Below are 19,085 nucleotides of genomic sequence, written 5' to 3' on the forward strand. Positions count from 1 at the left end.
CCTGGGAGAGACAGGTGGAAATGCCAGCAATGAAACCTCTTAAAGCTGCCTTCCCCCCTCAGCTTCTTAAAACAGGCCCTTGGGGTTTAGACCCTGCTAGCTCTGCAGACAACACATGCAAATGAAGCACCACACACTGCTCTTAGCCACCAAGTGATTAAGCCTCTTTTAATGTTTCTATTGACAAACAATGTAAGCATAACCAGAGTGAACAGTATGGACCTGAGTCACTGAGCTCCTGGCTGGAGAAGACCTATTGGCATTCTGATTGCATCCACAGTTGAGCCAGAGAATGCTGAAGTGATCACAGACTAGAAGGGGTTTCAGCAGTGCCTCAGATTGTGCGTTAGGAGCCAAGGCAAACAATTATCCTGTACCATACAACAGAAAGCAGCTAGCATTGGACAAAGTTTGGTCAACAAACTAGTTTTACTTCTAGCATAACCCTTGTGCTAAGAACTCAACAGGCACAACAGTACCAGTAAGCAATGAACTTGAAAATGCAGGATGGCCACAGACAGCTGACTTGGGGCAGCAGCAGCAGACTCAGAGGCGGCTTTTGGACTCTGGCGCTCCCAAGTGATTGGCTATCTCCTCCTCATCTAGTCATGCACTGGAGAGGAACTCCACAGCAGTCTCCTTCTCTTCAGTCAGCTCCTTTGCAGTCAGATCCATCTTCTCACGAGAAAAATCATTAATGGGCAGACCCTCCACAAACTTCCAGCTCTTGTCCTGTGGAAGCCAAACCAGAAGCCCTTCACGTGAGCACAGTCTGCGTTCCCCGGGCGTGAAGCAAACTGCGCGGCGTGAGGAACATAGTTCATGGCCTCAAAGAACCCACCAGGGCTAAGTTAATCATACAACCATAGAGCTGATTAGGGTGGAAGAGACCTCTGAGATCAAGTCCAACCACTCACCCAGAGCTCACAGTCCTACCACTGCTGCCGAGCCAGTGCCACTGAACCATGTCCTTCAGCGCCACATCCAGGCAGCTTTTAAGTCCCTCCAGGGATGGTGACCTCCCTGGGCAAGAGGATCCATGCTGGATCAGGGAAAAGCAAACCAGCTGTCCCTGAGCACATGGCTGGAACAGAGAGGGGCAGGCACAGCCATGCCCAGCTGCAGGAGGAAGAGAACCACTGCAGGACTCTGCCTGGAGGCTGTGGGATCCCAGCTTTAGCACAGCCTGGGGTGCTCCACACAGCAGCTGCCACGGGGAAAGCTAACTCTGGGTCCAGATCAAGCATGCAACCAACAGGAATGGCCCTGACTGAAAGGCTGCTCACAGCCCCTGCAGCCCCACCTGGAGAGCTCAGGTGCTAAGGGGCTGCTGGGCCAGCTCAGCTGGGACTGCTTACCTTGATCACCACAGGGAAGGAGTAGAGCAGGTCCTCAGGAACACCGTAGGAATTGCCGTCCGAAATGACTCCCATGGAAACAAACTCCCCCTGGCAGACAGGTGAGGAAAGGATCAGGACCTCTGCTCCTGCCAGGAGCAGGCCAAACTTCCATTTTCATCTCCAGTGACACACTTGACTGCAGAAAAACATTCCTGCCCCTCCCCACAGCCCTGGCCCCAGGCCAAGGCCGCTGGCATCGAGCAGACAGTGAGTGAAGAGCAAGAGCTTACCGCGGGAGTGCCAAACCAGATGTCCCTGACGTGATCACAGATAGCTTTGGCAGCTGACATGGCACTGGACAGCTTCCGAGCCTTGATCACAGCTGCTCCACGCTGCTGAACAGTCTGCAATACACAACACCACCCCAGACTGTCAAGCAGCAGCACCTTGGCTTGCCTTGCATGCTGCTAGCCCTGGCTGAGGACAGTCCACCTCGCAAAGCCTGCAGCTCAGCACTCCAGACACAGCTGCCACAGCAGGCCACCCACCAACACCAGCTGCAAGGTTTGCCCAGGCAAGAGACAATGCAGCACTTCTGAGCCTGCCTTGTGTCTTAGGACCTGCTCTACAGACAGCAGCCCCTGACTTCCTCCACAGCAATCAGGTGGCTCAAGCTTTTACTGCCAGGAGAATTCAGGTCTGTCACTAGGAATGGGTGTCCCAGACAGCACTGGGAACCAGTGGGGTTTGTTGGTGAACTCCTTGCTGGTATGCATCTCTGCAGGCATTCCAAACCTGCCTGCACATGCTTCTGGGTGACTGACTGGGTGACCGACTGGGTGACCCTGCTCTAGTGGGGAGGTTGGACTAGATGACTACCTGAAGGGAGGTTGTAGCCAGGTGGGGGTTGGTCTCTTCTCCCGGGCAGCCAGCACCAGAACAAGAGGACACAGCCTCAAGCTGTGCCAGGGGAGGTTTAGGTTGGATGTTAAGAAGTTCTTCACAGAAAGAGAGATTGGCCATTGTGCTGCCCAGGGAGGTGATGGAGTCACCATCACTGGAAGTGTTTAGGAAGAGACAGGATGGGGCACTTGGTGCCATGGTTTAGTTGATCAGATGGTGTTGGATGATAGGTTGGACTTGATGATCTCAAAGGTCTTTTCCAACCTGGTTAATTCTACTCTACTCTACTCTATTCTAATGATCTTCAGAGGTCCCTTCCAACCCCTACCATGCTGTGGTTGTGTGTGTGATTCTGGTGCCAGTCCTACAATATTTAACACAGAAACTGAATTCCTGAAGATTTACATGAAGTTTAAATGGAGTCTCCATCTCTAGAGGCATTCCAAACCCACCTGGGAATGTCCTCTGTGATTTACCCTGGGTGATCCTGCACTAGCAGGACTTGATGATCCCCAGAGGTTCCTTTCCACCCCTCATCAGTGTGTGCTTCTGTGACTCTCTCAAGATACCTCCCTAGCAGCAAGTTTATGTGCAGAACTTTTCTACTTCAGAACTGCACTTTTTGGCAGTAGAGCAGTTTCTCAAACCTTGCACTTTTTGTTCTGAGTTTTGGGAAGGCTGCATGTCAACCAGCTCTAGGCTAGAGAGATGAATTATGAAATCTCCCCTTAGGCAAAGCATTTTAGTACAGACCAGCACTGCAATGTACCTACAAGGTTTTCAAGCACAACAACTGACACAGACAAGCTATCTGCAGGTGACTTCCCAGCACTGCTGCACTTCTCAGCTTTAGGTAGGCCACACCTGGAGTGCTGGCTGCAGTTTTGGGGCCCTCACTCAAAGAAGGACATTGAGGGGCTGGAGCAGGTCCAGAGAAGGGCAAGGAAGCTGGGGAAGGGTCTGGAGAACAGGGCTGGGGAGGAGCAGCTGAGGGAGCTGGGGGTGTTTAGTCTGGAGGAGGCTGAGAGGAGACCTCATTGTTCTCTACAGCTCCCTGGAGGCTGGAGCCAGGTGGAAGTTGGTTTCTTCTCCCTTGGAATAAGTGACAGGAGGAGAGGAAATGGACTCAAGTTGGTGCAGAGGAGGTTCAGGTTGGACATCAGAAGAAACTTCTTGACTGAAAGGGCTCTCAAAGCCTGGCACAGGCTGCCCAGGGAGGTGGTTGAATGCCCACCCCTGGAGGTGTTTGAAAGAGGCAGAGCTGCGGTGCTGAGGGTCATGGCTTAGCCCCAGCCTTGGCAGAGATAGAGAATGGTTGGACTAGATGATCCTGAAGGGCTTTTCCTACCAAAATGATTCCCTGATTCTGTGTCTCACTCCAGGCAAGGCAGAGCTGCCTCACTAAGGCAGTCAACCACAGTTCATGATTTCATAGGAGATTAGGAAAAGCAGAAGCACAGAATGACCACTTCAAAGAAACAAACAAGCTCTTACCAGGATAAAGTCTCCCTTCAGCCAGCTGTCATCTTTTATAGCTTCATAAACTCCAACTTCCTTTCCTTTCAGGTTTACCTTTGCATGGTTAACATCTGGGTACTGAGTGGAGGAGTGGTTGCCCCAAATGATGACGTTCTTCACATCATTAGCAGTCACACCAAGCTTCATAGCAATCTAATTGGAAATTAAGGATGCCCACTCTATTAACTTCAGCTTCTCAATTCACAGCATTGCTGTGCTCATGCTCAGTGGAAGGGAACCTGCTTGGAATGGTGCCTGTTTTACCTGAGATTTGGCTCTGTTGTGATCCAAACGAGTTAAGCAGCTGAAGTTCTCCTTTGGTATCGAGGGGGCTGACTTTGATGCAATCAGGCAGTTGGTATTTGCTGGATTCCCCACTACCACAACCTGGAAACAAGAAAGAGGATGTGGAAAGGTGAAGAAGATGAAAGATGAAGAAGCTCTTTCTGCAGGACAACTCCCTCCAGTGAAATACAGGCCTTTGCTTGCAAAGAAGCTAGCAAAGAGTTCAACTTCCTACACCTCCTGGGTGTCTTCACAAGACTCTTTTGTCTGCACTGAGTCTTCTGAAAACTGCACAGAAGAATCTTTTCTAGCCAGGTATTTTCTTGACTCTGACATTCACACCTGGCAGGGAACAAGACTCCTGGGCACATCTGCACACTGGCCCACAGTCTGGCTTCAACTCTCATGATAACAGATACAGGGAAAGCAAGATCCATACACAAGAGTGAGCCCACACTGAATCCACCATCACCTTTAAACACTCTCTAGACTGGCTGCCACTGCAGAATAGAATAGAATAGAATAGAATAGAATAGAATAGAATAGAATAGAATAGAATAGAATAGAATAGAATAGAATAGAATAGAATAGAATAGACAAGGTTGGAAGAGACCTTCAAGATCATCGTGTCCAACCCATCAACCAATCCAACCCACCTGAACAACTAACCCATGGCACCAAGCACCCTACCAAGTCTCCTCCTAAACACCTCCAGTGATGGTGACTCCACCACCTCCCCAGGCAGCCCATTCCAATGGGCAATCACTCTCTCTGTATAGAACTTCTTCCTAACACTCAGCCTAAACCTCCCCTGGTGCAGCCTGAGACTGTGTCCTCTTGTTCTGGTGCTGGCTGCCTGGGAGAAGAGACCAACCTCTGCCTGTCTACAACCTCCCTTCAGGTAGTTGTAGAGAGCAATAAGGTCTCCCCTGAGTCTCCTCTTCTCCAGGCTAAGCAACCCCAGCTCCCTCACCCTCTCCTCACAGGGCTGTGTTCCAAACCCCTCACCAACTTTGTTGCCCTTCTCTGGACTCGTTCCAGCAAGTCAACCTCCTTCCTAAACTGAGGGGCCCAGAACTGGACACAGTACTCCAGGTGTGCCCTAACCAGTGCAGTGTACAGTGGCAGAATGACCTCCCTGCTCCTGCTGGCCACACTCTTCCTGATGCAGGCCAGGATGCCATTGGCCCTCCTGGCTGCCTGGGCACACTGCAGGCTCATGTTCAGCCTACCATCAACCAGCACCCCCAGGTCCCTTTTTGCCTGGCTGCTCTCAGCCACTCTGACCCCAGCCTGTAGCACTGCATGGGGTTGCAAGAGCAGTTCACTTCTCTCACTGCTCAAAGGCAGGCAGAAGTGAAATGCTGCCTGAAACTTAGAACAATTTATTACTACTGAAAGCTGATTTTTATTCATCCTTCATCTGTTAATGTGCCTCCAATGATTAATGTCTCAAACACAGGAGCTAATCTGCCACCCTCCCTCTGAAAGGGAGCCGAGCCCCTTTTCCATCCCTCTGCAACAGTTACATTGATGGTTTGCATTCCAGCTGTCCAGAGACACAAACAAGGCTTTAGAAGCAGTAGGAAATTCATCAGCAGAGGAAGCAGGCATTAAAAACTCTGTTACAAAGCACAGCTGGGAGTCTGGGGCTGAGATTAGGAGCAGTAGGAGAGCAGCCACATGATCCCATTAACTGCTGAAGGAACCTGAGAGGCAACAATTAAAAGCTTCCAAGGACCGAGAGGCAAACAACCCAAGCGGAGCCCATTCTGTCCTGCGGCTGCAACTCAAGGTCAGTGCCAAAGCAAAGGGCCATCCTGATCAAGCCTCAGATGGGTGTGAAGCAGGCAGCTGCATGCAGAGCATTTAATTTTCCCAAAGAAGAGAGAGAATAGGCAGCAGACTGCTTTTCTAGTTCTTTTAAATACTTTCCCCCCCCCCCCTTTCTTTTTTGTGCTCTCAGAATCAGTGGTAACCAGCTCGGAGCATGTGTGGACCAGGGATCAGTGCTGGGCCCCATCCTCTTTAACATCTTCATTGATGATCTGGATGAGGGGGTCGAGTCAGTCATCAGCAAGTTTGCAGATGACCCCAAGTTAGGAGCAGATGTTGGTCAGTTAGAGGGCAGAAGGGCTCTGCAGAGGGACCTCGACTGACTGGACAGATGGGCAGAGTCCAATGGGATGGCATTTAACAAGTCCAAGTGCTGTACTTTGGCCACAACAACCCCATGCAGCTACAGGCTGGGGTCAGAGTGGCTGGAGAGCTCCCAAACAGAGAAGGACCTGGGGGTGCTGATTGACAGCCACCTAAACATGAGCCAGCAGTGCGCCCAGGTGGCCAAGAAGGCCAATGGCATCCTGGCCTGCATTAGGAATAGTGTGGCCAGCAGTAGCAGGGAAGTCATTGTGCCCCTGTACTCTGCATTGGTTAGGCCACACCTTGAGTACTGTGTCCAGCTCTGGGCCCCTCAGTTTAAGAAGGACATTGAGAGACTTGAATGTGTCCAGAGAAGGGCAACAAGGCTGGGGAGAGGCCTTGAGCACAGCCCTGTGAGGAGAGGCTGAGGGAGCTGGGATTGTTTAGCCTGGAGAAGAGGAGGCTCAGGGGAGACCTCATTGCCCTCTACAACTACCTGAAAGGTGGTTGTAGCCAGGAAGGGGTTGGTCTCTTCTCCCAGGCAACCAGCACCAGGACAAGGGGACACAGTCTCAGGCTGTGCCAGGGGAGGCTTAGACTTGAGGTGAGGAGAAAGTTCTTCACCAAGCGAGTCATTCATCATGTGCTGCCCAGGGAGGTGGTATAGTCACCGTGCCTGGAGGGGTTCAAGAGGGGACTGGATGTGGCACTTGGTGCCATGGTCTAGTCATTAGGTCTGTGTTGATAGGTTGGACTTGATGGTCCTCGAGGTCTCTTCCAACCTTAGTGATACTGTGACCAGAGGCACAGATCAGCAGACTTACCTTTCTCACCAGACAAGCTCAGGACTAAACCATCACCCTGGCTAAGACCCTACCTCACCTACCCTTGACTGGGCTGTATTTTCCAGGGCTTAGGGACAGCAATGCCTGCCCTCAAGAGGCTCCTGCTTGCCCAACAGCACTCTGCAGCCTATTTCCACCTCTACACAGCTCAGAGAGTCAAGGTCTATACTCACCTTGACAGTCTTCTTGGCATACTTGTCCAAGGCTGCACCCTGAGACTTGAAAATTTTCACATTGGCTTTGAGCAAATCCTTCCTCTCCATGCCCTCCCTCCTGGGCATGGAGCCAACCAGAATTGCTACGTCAAGGTCTTTGAATGCCACTTCCTCCTTGTCTGTTGGAATGACCTCTAAAAGAAACCCAAAGGAAATGAAGGAGAAAGAAAATTATCTCCAGAAGAGACATACTGGTGGCAAAGTGGTAAAGGGAACATTTTCTGTGGTCCATAAATAGGATAGATCCTGATCTGATCCCAACACCACCACCATCACTTTTGCCCTGCACAAACACAAATATGGCCATTTGGCCTCAACTCCACAGACCAGAAACAGGCTGTTGAGAAAGGGTTTATCCACAAACAAAGGAGAGATCTGTGTCACAGGGTACTTTTTGTGTGTCTCTTGCCAGCTACCTGAGCAGGTTACTCACCCAGGCAGACTGTGCTTCCCTTTCAGACACTGATTCGTAGTGGCAAGGATCAATGCTACAGAAACTTCTACTTGGAAGTTTTCAAGTTGCCCCAGGGCAGGATTAGGTTGCACATGAGAAGAACCTTCTTACCTGAAAGGGTTCTCAAAGCCTGGCAGAGGCTGCCCAGGGAGGTGGTTGAATGCCCATCCCTCGAGGTGTTTGAGAGAGGTGGAGCTGTGGTGCTGAGGGCCATGGCTCAACCCCAGCCTTGGCAGAGTTAGAGAATGGTTGCCTGGGTGCTCTGAAAAGGCTTTTCCAACCCAAATGATTCTGTGATTGCTCTCTTTTTAACAATGCAACCTAGAGAAACTTTGATTTGTACAAGAGCTGGCAGCTCCCCATATCTGAAGTACTGCAACAGCTACAGTAGCATCCACTGACTGCCCTTCTGCTCAGAACTCGCCTTGTTCACCTGACTGGATGAGTGACTTTTCACTGGGTGTCTGAGGCAGAAGGCATTTCTGGAGCCTAGAGTCTGTGTTGTGTGGTATGTCCATCTGCTAGAGGGTAGGGAGGCTTTGCAGCAAGGTCTGGACAAGTCAGACCCATGGTCCAAGGCTCACTGGATGAAGTTCAACAAGGCCAAGGGCCAGGTCCTGCACCTGGGTCACAACAACTCCATGGGGAGCTACAGGCTTGGGGATGCGTGGCTGCAAAGCTGCAACTCAGAGAGGGACCTGGGGGTGCTGGTTGGCAGTCACTGAGCATGAGCCAGCAGTGCCCAGGGGGCCAAGAAAGCCAATGGCATCCTGGCTTGGATCAGAAGCAGGGTGGGCAGCAGGGACAGGAGGTGACCATCCCCCTGTGCTCAGCACTGGGGAGGCCACACCTCGAGTGCTGTGTTCAGCTGTGGGCCCTCACTGCAGGAAGGACATTGAGGGGCTGGAGCCTGTCCAGAGCAGGGCAGCCAGGCTGGAGAAGGGCCTGGAGCCCCTGGGCTAGATGAGGGGCTGAGGGAGCTGGGGGTGTTCAGGCTGGAGGAGGCTGAGGGGAGACCTCATTGCTCTCTACAGGTCCCTGAAGGGATGCTGGAGTGAGGAAGGGGCAGCCTGTGCTCCTTGGTGGCAAGAGACAGGAGCAGAGGCAATGGTTCCAAGCTGCCCCAGGGCAGGCTCAGGCTGGAGCTCAGGAACTATTTCTGCACTGGGAGGGATCTCAGCCATTGGAATGGTCTGCCCAGGGCAGTGCTGCAGTCACCATCCCTGGGGGTGTTCCAGCAGCCTGTGGAGCTGTGCTTAGGGACATGGTTTAGTGTTGACCCTGCAGTGTTGGGTGGAGGGTTGGACTGGATGAGCCTGGAGCTCTCTTCCAAGCAGATGCTTTCTGTGATTCCCACAAACCCCATCTGATGACATTCTTCCTAGCTTGCAGCCCAACTGAAACGATCTTAACAAAAAATAAGCCCAAGAAAGGATCATCTAGTTTGGGGTTTGGGGTTTTTTTTTTTGCTTAACTTCCTGCCAGCTACAGAGACCCTGGTATCAGTGAAGCAGCTGTAGCAGAACACCTCTAGGAATAAGAACAATGTCTTTGGTCACCTCTCAGCAGTGGAAGAGCACAGTCCTGCAGCTCCATCACCACCCCTTCCAGCACCGTCATCATGGGGGTGATGTCCAGCAGCACCAGAACAAGAGGCTGTAAAGAGAGCAACCATTCAGTGTGAGTTGCAAACCATCTCTGTGGAACATGAATTTATTATCTGCTGGAAATTGCTTGTGCAAGGCTTCAGATCTAATTACACAAGGCAGAAGCCTCCACATGACCAGCATCTGGAAACCAGTGTAACAGAGCAGGGCATGATGCTCCTGACCTAGAGAACAAATTACTTCTGTATTGCTAAACCACTCTGAGACTGCAGCAAAACAAGTCTCAGGGACTGCACTTCTGACATCAGCTTATTCACTACTCACTCATTCTTCCTCTGCAAGAAAGTGACCTGCTCAGTTGATGAGGGCAAGCATGTGGGTGGTGTTTGGACTGTATTAAAGCCTCTGACAGTATTTTCCACAGCATCCTCCTGCAGAACCTGGCTGCTCACACCTTGGCTGGGGGGAGGCTTCCCTGGGTGAAACCCTGGATGAATGGCTGGGCCCAGAGGGTGCTGGGGAATGGAATTAGTTCCAGTTGGTGGCCACTCACCAGTGGTATTCCCCAGAGCTCAGTGCTGGGGCCAGTTCTCTTTAATATCTCTACCCATGATCTGTTTGAGGGGACCCAGGCACCATCAGTCAGTTTACAGATGGCACTGAGCTGGGAAGGAGTGTGGAGGTGCTAGAGCCTAGGAAGGCTCTGCAGAGGCATCTACACAGGCTGCATCCATGGGCTGAGGCCAATGGGATGAGATCCAACAAGGCCAAGGGCTGGGTCCTCCACTTGGGGCACAATAACCCCAGGAAGGTTCCAGCCTCAGGACAGAATGGCTGGAGAGTACCCAGCAGAGAAATCCCTGGGGGTGTTGGTGGGCAGCTGGCTGGAGATGGCCCAGGGTGTGCCCAGCTGGACAAGGAGGCCACCAGCAGCCTGGCCTGCATCAGCAATGGTGTGGCCAGCAGCAGAGCAGGGATTGTCCCCCAGGTCAGGTGAGAAGATGAGGGAACTGGAGTTGTCTGGAGAAGAGCAGGCTGAGGTGGGACCTTCTGGCTCTTTGCAACTCCCTGAAAGGAGGATGAAGTCAGGTAGGGGTTGGTCTCTTCTCCCCAGTATCAAATGGTAGAATGAGAGGAAATGGCCTGAAATTGTCCCAGGGGAGCATTAGGTTGGGTATTAGCAAAAGCTTCTTCCTTGCAAGAGTGGTCAGGGATTGGAACAGGCTGCCCAGGGAGGTGGTGGAATTCCCATCCCTGGAGGGGTTTCAAAGAGGCAGGGATGTGATGCTGTTAGAGTTAGAGACTGGATGATCTCAAAGGCCTTTTCCAAGCCAGACACTGGTGGTGCCTATGCAGCAGGGCAGTGGCAGCCCAGCAGAGGAGGTACCTGGTCCTTGCCGAAGACATCTCCCTTGGCAATGCTGTAGAGCAGCGAGTAGGCGATCTGCCCAGCGGCTCCAGTCACCAGCACTCGGATGGCTTCACCCTGCAGGGAAAGCATGGAGACTTACCCACAGCTGCAGAGCACAGGCTCCTCCACCTCAGCCTGCTGGACACCAACAGTTACTGTAGGATTATTTAACCCAGATAAAAGCCTGGGCCTGGCTGGGGCTCAGGGCCAGCTCCTGGGGTCATATGTCTGTTCTGCCATAACACACACCAGCCACTGCCCCACTTGCTTTTACCAAAGCAGATCTGCTTTTACCTAAACAGACCACACTTGCAAAAATATCCCCCAGAACTGCTCCTGGAGAAGCTTCCAAGCTACCAGGCATGGCAGCCTGTTGGAAAAACTTTGTACTCCTGTTAGCAGTGCTGTCCCTTCAGCACAAAGTGTCACCCATCACAGGTTACCTGTCCACATTCCAACCTCACAAGAGAGGTTCTGGGAGCTGCAACACTTCACTTCTCACCTCCTTTCCATATTGAGGGCTCTTTCCATTCAACATTTTGTGTGCCTGCTTGCAACCAAAGCCCTCTGGAATGGCAAGGAATCCAGTGGACTGAGCACTACTGCCTCACTCAGCTGGTCTGCAGCAATGTGGAACAAATCCACAGTCAAAAGCTGAGTGCTGGCCAGATACAGACACCAAGCTCCATAACACAACCACCCACTGTCAATTTGACCCAAATCTCCAGCAGACTGGGACTGACCACCTGTTGCAGGAGAAAAGGAGGGTGAAAAGAGCTTACACTGGGAGCAGTAGGCCATTTTATTAAGCAGCAGCAGGGCTTGGGGGATTCCAGAGGTTGTTTAATGTTGAAAACATGCCACAGGACATTCACAACCCCATGCTGTGGAGGCATGGGGTTGGCATCTCCCTTGTTCCCTGGAGAAACTAGGGCTGGGGCAGCAACAGGCAGGCTCTGAGCAGCCTGCAGGAATCCAGTGCCCAGCTTTTCCTAAATAATTAAAAGCTGCTCATTTGAATTATGGATGAAGCACCTTCCACGTTCACTGATGGCTGCAGTGATTTAATTGCTTACTGGGCTGCATGATGCAGTTACCACAGCAAAGGCAAGCTGCTTACTACTGCTGGAGCACTGAGTCCAGTGTGGGGACCTTGAGTCTGAGAGGGATGCTGGGAAACCAGAGGGGCCAGGCAGACACAGCTCGGCTGCAGCCTGGAGCTCACATCCTGCAAGAGGAGGCTGAGGGAGCTGCACACAGCCTGGAAGGGCAGAGGACAAGGGGTGACCTAACAGCAGCCTGCTAGCATTTGGAGGGAGGTTACAAAAGCAGTGCTGCCAACCAGCTCTCACTAGTGGCAGCTGGCAGAGCACAGGGCAGCAGCTACAAATGAAGAGAACAATTCCCAGGAAGGGTGGCACAGCTGCACTGGAACAGGGCACCCAGAGGGGCTGTGCAGCCTTCAGCCTAGATGGGCAGAATCCAACGGCATGAGATTGAACACATCCAAGTGCCGGGTTCTGCACATTGGCCACAACAGCCCCATGCAGAGCTACAGGCTGGGGTCAGAGTGGCTGGGGAGCAGCCAGGCAGAGAGGGACCTGGGGGTGCTGGTCGATGGTAGGCTGAACATGAGCCTGCAGTGTGCCCAGGCAGCCAAGAGGGCCAATGGCATCCTGGCCTGCATCAGGAACAGTGTGGCCAGCAGGAGCAGGGAGGTCATTCTGCCCCTGTACACTGCACTGGTTAGGCTGCACCTTGAGTCCTGTGTCCAGTTCTGGGCCCCTCAGTTTAGGAAGGAGGTTGACTTGCTGGAACGAGTCCAGAGAAGAGCAACAAAGTTGGTGAGGGGTTAGGAACACAGCCCTGTGAGGAGAGGCTGAGGGAGCTGGGGCTGCTCAGCCTGGAGGAGACTCAGGGGTGACCTTATCACTCTCTACAACTACCTGAGGGGAGGTTGTAGACAGGTGGATGATGGTCTCTTCTCCCAGGCAGCCAGTACCAGAACAAGAGGACACAGTCTCAGGCTGCGCCAGGGGAGGTTCAGGTTGGATGTTAGGAAGAAGTTCTATACAGAGAGAGTGATTGCCCATTGGAATGGGCTGCCCGGGGAGGTGGTGGAGTCGCCGTCATTGAAGGTGTTCAGAAGGAGACTTGACGGGGTGCTTGGTGCCATGGGTTAGCTGTTTGGGTGGGTTGGATTGGTTGATGGGTTGGACACAATGATCTTGAAGGTCTCTTCCAACCTGGTTTGGTTTATTCTAAAGGTTTTTTCAAGACTCAGATTAAAATAACCCAAACATCTATGACCTGATGTAGCAGTGGCCAAAGCCCTATTATCAGGCTGGGCTGGACAAGCTCCAGACTCAGAGCAAGACAGAGGTCTGGCTGGATAACCTCCAGCAATCTTTTCCACCCAACGCTCCTGTCATTGATATTTATAGGGATTTGAGTGTATTGCCTCTGCAAGAGGTGACCAGCCATGCACAGCTGCATCAAGCCACCACTAGATACCTATAAAAATGAAGCCACCTAGTCCATTTTACTACCTACTCAATAAAATGAGGGAAAAAGTGATGCAGTTAAACTGTTGAACTCACAAACTGAGACCTCAACATGACTTGGCCTTTATTGAGGAAAGATTCTTTAAGCACTTGGTTAGATGGCCAATGATGATGGTGTTGAACTGCATAATTAAAGACACTGAAGTGCTGGAGAGGGTCCAGAGAAGGGCAGAGGAGCTGAGGGAACTGAGGGTATTTAGTCTGGAGGAGGCTGAGGGGAGACCTCATTGGTCTCTACAGCTCCCTGAAAGGAGGCTGGAGCCAGGTCGGGGGTTGGACTCTTCTCCCTAGGAACAAGTGAGAGCAGGAGAGGAAATGGCTTCAAGTTGGCACAGGGCAGGTTCAGGTTGGACATTAGAAAAAACTCCTTGACTGAAAGGGTTCTTAAAGCCTGGCAGAGGCTGCCCAGGGAGGTGGTTGAATGCCCATCCCTGGAGGTGTTTGGAAGAGGCAGAGCTGTGGTGCTGAAGGCTATGGTTCAGCCCCAGCCTTGGCAGAGTTAGAGAATGGTTGGGCTGGGTGAGCTTGAAGGGCTTTTCCAACCCAATCCTGTCTCATCCTCCCCACCTTATCAGATCTCAGTGAGGAGAGGAAAGGAAAGCAGAGAGCTGCCTTCTGCCATTTCAGACCTCAGAACTTGTTTGGGTACTCTGAGGAGGGAAGCTCTCCTCTAGCTATATACCACAATGTCTGAAAGATGATGGGCAGCACTGACAAAGGTTTTAAAGTCAACCTCTCAGCAGGTTCTTAAGGAGACTTTGCACTCTAAGTAACTGGAACAATGAGAGCTCTTGTGGGGCAGTTAATCATATTAGCTTGGAAAAGAAGTACTGGAAAATTACTGTGCTGCAAAACCTTGGCCTGGCCAAATTCTTTACCAGCAGCATATCAAAAGTGGCCCTGTGGAAGCATGCTGCTCCAGAACTCAGACAGCAGCAGAACACATTGCTTGTAACTGACATGGTGCCTGAAATCAACTGAGAATTGATCTCTGAAGTTCCAGTGGATGAAACAAAGACGCTACAAAGTTAGTTAGGCTCTTCCTCCTCTGCAACCTGTGAGCCAGGCTAAAACAGTGCCACGAGGTCAAGGAGAACCTTTTTACCTTTATATGGCAACCTGGTTTAAACATTAAAAATGTCCATCTATTCACCAGCCTAACAGGAGAGGGAGGGAAGATAACAAGGCAAGAGGTAGGGCTATTTTAGCATTGTTTGTAAGAACCATCCTTCAGTGATGACTCAGCTCCAAGCTCCCAAAAATATATATTTGCTTACTACCATTCTTCCTGTTTTCCTCCCATTTCAGCCTGGAAGAGGGAAGATACAACAAGCTAAAATAAGTTGAGGAGTTCTGCCTACTTGTTTGTTTTCTCCACGCCTTCAGTCCTCTGGCTTCACAGAGGAGCTTTCCCCGACAGCCCCTGGCCCTGCACCAGCTGTGCACTGTGACATTTGGATGCTTTCTCTTGATTCCAGAAGCTGGATTAACAAGCCCAAGATGCCACACTCCTCACACAACATAGTTAACTCTCCCTGGAAACCTCCTGTCAGGCCTAAGAATTGACATTACTGAGCATCTGAGTGGACTCCTGAGGTGGTGGGGTCAGAGCAGCGCTTACCTCCTCAGCGGCAGCTGCAGCCTCTGCACTCAGCATCCCTAGCTTGGCCCCTGCACTGGCCTTTGATAAGAGCACTTTCTCTCTGTGCTAGCTGCAAGGGTGACCTTTACTCACTCTCAGGTATACCAGAACTGGAGGATAAATCAACTCAGATCTCGTTGAACTAAATGGTTTCAAAGCCTTTCCCACTTCACACCCTCCAGAGGTACAGCTAAAAAGAGAGCATGAAAGATAATGAAGCCCAAAGCAAACAGTGCATCTCCAGACACCCAGCAAATGGGTAGGTTTGCCCCCCCCCCCATAAATTACCACAGATAAGTAAAACTTCCAGTATCAAACCAGGGAGGAAATGGAGGGTTTAATGCCTTTGCTTTAAGAACACAGTGCCTAAATCATCTCTGCCATCGCCGCTGGTATTAGCAGACAAAGCCTTAGAGCCACACATGAAAGCAGCACTGCACTGAAAAACTGATGCAGGAGATTAATTCAATAACTCACAAGCTCTCAAATGCAGGAATGAGAGTCAGTGTCCTGTCTGCACAAGTGATGGCCTTGGCATGAATAACTGCAGGTGTAGAAGATGACCATAAAGGTTACTGCTGATGAGATGTTTGTGAACGATCAAGCCAACGCTACCCCTGAAGACTGGAGCCAACTAAGCCATCCCACCCTGCCTGACAAGAATGCCTTCAGCACTAAATTTAAACTGTATCTCCTCAAAGCCCAAAGCCTGCCTACCATCACATTCCCTTCGCCCTTGTGATCTCCTGATAATAAATGTGTTTGGAGAAGTGTCAGGAAGTATCAGCAGGGCTTCAGCAGCCCCAGCAGCGCTGTGGCTCACAGACCAAATTCCAAAGGAATTCTTTCCTTAAGAAATGACCTTGAGGCAGGTGACCTTAATTTTCATTTCCTCCCCCCCTCTGTTTTACTAATAGCAGACAGGATTTTGTTTCAGGGGCTTAAAATCTCTGCCCAACGTCAAACGCATAATCAAGAGTAGAAAGAAGGACAAAAATAGGAGGAAGGCAAAAGGCTGTGGCCTTCTACAAAGCCTGGGCATCAAAGGAAATGTCAAACAGCAGTTCTCCTAGAGACCAGCAAATTCATGGCAGCCAACAGTTTTGACAGCTCAAGCACAGATTGAAAGTTGCTGCCCTCTGGTCACTCCTGGACAGAGACAGAGTGGAGAATTGGGACAGGTAAGGTTTGCAGCTGTCAGTCCTTTTAGTGTACAGCTGAAGCCACAGAGCGTGCAAGTGTCTCTTCTATAGCAAAGCACCAAAGGAAAAGGTTTCAACAATGCACAAAGTATGAACAAAAACTGGAGATTTTTATTACTATCAAGGAAAGCAAGGTCTCTGTGCAAGTTCCTAGGTGTGCAAACAGAACTGCAGGGCACCCCGGGTCACCTGCAGGTCCTCAGGGCAGGTCTAGGAGGACTCCTTGGCCGTTTGGAGAGCCCTAACAAAAAAGCGCTGAGTTTCTGACAGCAAGCAGGGACGAAACATGAAGGGAAAGCAGTCTACATTTTCCCTAGAGCTAACACCAGAACCGTCAATGCCTTACGCAGTTAATGCTCAGGCATCTTCCCGCAGGCAAGGTCCCCAGGCTCTGCAGGGCCAGCAGCGGGCTCGATGCGCCGGGCCGGGGTGACCGCGGCGGGAACACGAGCTGACCTCCCAGCACAGCAGCGAGGAGAGGGCAGCAATGACAGCAGACCGCCACTGCGGGGCCCGGCACGGACCCCAAGCCCCCAGGCTGGGAGAAGGTCAGCCCTCGCCCGGCGCTAGGCCCCTTCCTCGCCGCCCGCCAAGAGCACCTTCAATCACCCTCCAGCGCTTGCCGCGGCGGAGCGGGAGAGGAGACACAGAGGCGGACAGCGTGAGACAAAGGGAGAGGAAAGAGGGAGACAGCGAAAGGAAGAGGAGAGCGAGAGATAGAGAGGAAAGAGAGGGAGAGCCGGCGCCATTTCACAGCCACCCCTTGCCTGACGGAAGCCCCCCTGCCCCAGCCGCTCCAGCCGCCCCAGCGAAAGGGCGCAAGCTGCCCGTCACCCCATCCCACCCGACCCTCCGCCTAAAGGGAGCGCTGCCCGGCTCGGGGGGAGCGGTACCGACCATGGCTGAAACGAGCGGTGTGTCCAGCAGCCCCGAGGTCACCTCTACAGCGCAACCGGAGCCGCGATAGCGCCGAGACACGGCGGAGGGGCAGGGCGGGGCGGGGCGCGGTGGGCCGGCCTCGCACTGCCTCCTGGGGGCTGTAGTCACGACTCCCACCCCCGCCGCAGCCCAGGGCTGGCGAAAAACTACAGCTCCCAGCGTGCCAAGCGACTACGCGCGCCACGCCCCCGCAGTGGTTTGAGCTCGCGACAGCTGCTAATCGCCCCCCTCCTCATTCATTGAAGCGAAGAAGCGGTGTCGACAGCAGTTCTGCTGACTGCCGCTAGGAGGCGATTCCCGCCACCGCGCATGCGCCCTTGGGGGATTGAGGGCCCGGAGGGGGCCGCACGCGCTCTCTGTTGTGTGCATGCGCGGAGCGTGGAGCCCCGCGTGCGGATGAGCGGGCGGGGCCGCGCAGGAGCGCAGGAGCCGCCGGCCGGGGACGGCGGCGCCGCGTAGCTGCTGGCGCCTGCGCAGGTGGCAGTGCTTCCGTGGTTGCTAGGTGACGGCGGGAGCGCGGCGGGACGCGGGCGCCGGCAGCACTCTCCGCCCCCCCGCGCCTTCCCATTCCCCCCCCCCGCCCCGTCTCCTCGGAGCGCTCGGTGGGTTCGCGTAGTGCCTTTCCCTAGGGTGGGGAAGTGGGGGGGGGAGGGGGCGGGTCGGTTCGGGGCGCTACCTGTACGCCCCGTCCCCTGCGCCCGCCCCCGCGGCGGTGCGTGGCGCCCGTCCCCTGGGTGCGGCGGGCGGGATGGGGGCGGTGTGCGCATGGAGGGGGCCTGGGGTGCGGTGAGGGCAGGCGGAGCTTTGCCCTGGGCTTCTCCGCAACGCAGCCTCCTGCCCGGCTTCGTCCTCGGGCCCGGCCTGCTCTGGGCAGTTGCCTACGAGCGTCCCGGGGGCGCGGAGGCGCTGCCCTGGCGCTGCGCGGTTGCCCGCGGGAGGGCTGGCTGCCCTGCGTGCCCCTCTGCTTTCCCCCTCCTGACCCTGGCACCTTGCTTTCGGCCCTTGAGGAGAAGCTGCCCAGCTACAGCTGCCCGTTACCGGCTTCTGCCAGCCTGTGCTCCGCCGTTTCCTCACTCGCTGGGGGATGCCGAGCGCTTACTTTGTGCTGTCGCTTGTTAAAGCAGCGCGGCGAAACCAGTTGGCTGTGGTACGGAAATAAACGCGCTCATGTAGCTGTGTTTTAGACAGCCGACTGAGGTAAGCTGCCCATTTGTCGGCGGATGCTGGCGTAAACACACCAGCAGAGCCCGCAGAGTGTGGTGGTGTGCTATAGAAGAGAGGCAGAGGTGGTTACTTTTTCCCCCCCTTGGGATTCTGTCAGGTTTCCCTATCAGATATTTCATAGAGTCGTTTGGCTTGGAGAAGCCCTTTAAGCTTATCCAGCCCAACCATTCTCTAGCTCTGCCAAGGCTGGGGCTGAGCCACGGCCCTCAGCACCACAGCTCTGCCTCTTTGAAACACCTCCAGGGATGGAGAAGCCTTGAGTGAAGTCTCATCTGTCTGAATGTTCTCCTGCAGCATCAGTTTTCATTCTTACCGTCGATTGTATTGGGTTTTAAGCAGTATAACTGTGTGTGCACACATTCTTCCTTGCTCCTCAGAAATACACCTGAAAGGTGGTTGTAGCCAGGAAGGGGCTGGCCTCTTCTCCCAGGCAACCAGCACCAGAACAAGGGGACACAGTCTCAAGCTGCGCCAGGGGAGGTTTAGACTGGAGGTGAGGAGGAAGTTCTTCACGGAGCGAGTCATTCGTCATTGGAACGGGTTGCCCAGGGAGGTGGTTGAGTCATCGACCCTGGAGGTGTTCAAGAGGGGATTGGACGTGGCACTTGGTGCCATGGTCTAGTCATGGGGTCTGTGTTGATAGGTTGGACTCGATGATCCTCGAGGTCCTTTCCAACCTAAGTGATACTGTGATAAGAAATTGCTCTCTTAGGCACTTTTGAATGTCAATATTTTCGCTTATCACAGAATGGTTTAGGCTGGAAGAGACCTCAGAGATCATCTAATCCAACCCC

The 19,085-nt window shown here is 53.0% G+C and overlaps 1 protein-coding gene across 1 annotated transcript; it reads right to left on the bottom strand.

Annotated features, from left to right (window-relative positions):
- Positions 1-142: 142 nt before the first annotated feature.
- On the bottom strand, positions 143-17,132 carry MDH1 (malate dehydrogenase 1). The gene is made up of 9 exons (XM_068153000.1): positions 17,026-17,132; positions 10,697-10,795; positions 9,262-9,358; positions 7,207-7,382; positions 4,026-4,148; positions 3,738-3,914; positions 1,631-1,744; positions 1,359-1,448; positions 143-732 (listed from the first exon to the last, which is right to left on the bottom strand). The coding sequence occupies exons 1-9, from the start codon at positions 17,026-17,028 to the stop codon at positions 607-609; spliced, it is 1,005 nt and encodes a 334-aa protein (XP_068009101.1). The 5' UTR covers positions 17,029-17,132; the 3' UTR covers positions 143-606.
- Between the last annotated feature and the right edge of the window lie 1,953 nt (positions 17,133-19,085).

The sequence above is a fragment of the Melanerpes formicivorus genome, unplaced genomic scaffold (assembly GCF_026170545.1).
Source record: "Melanerpes formicivorus ecotype bairdi unplaced genomic scaffold, bMelFor1.0.p_v2 SCAF_25, whole genome shotgun sequence".
Classification (NCBI taxonomy): domain Eukaryota; kingdom Metazoa; phylum Chordata; class Aves; order Piciformes; family Picidae; genus Melanerpes; species Melanerpes formicivorus.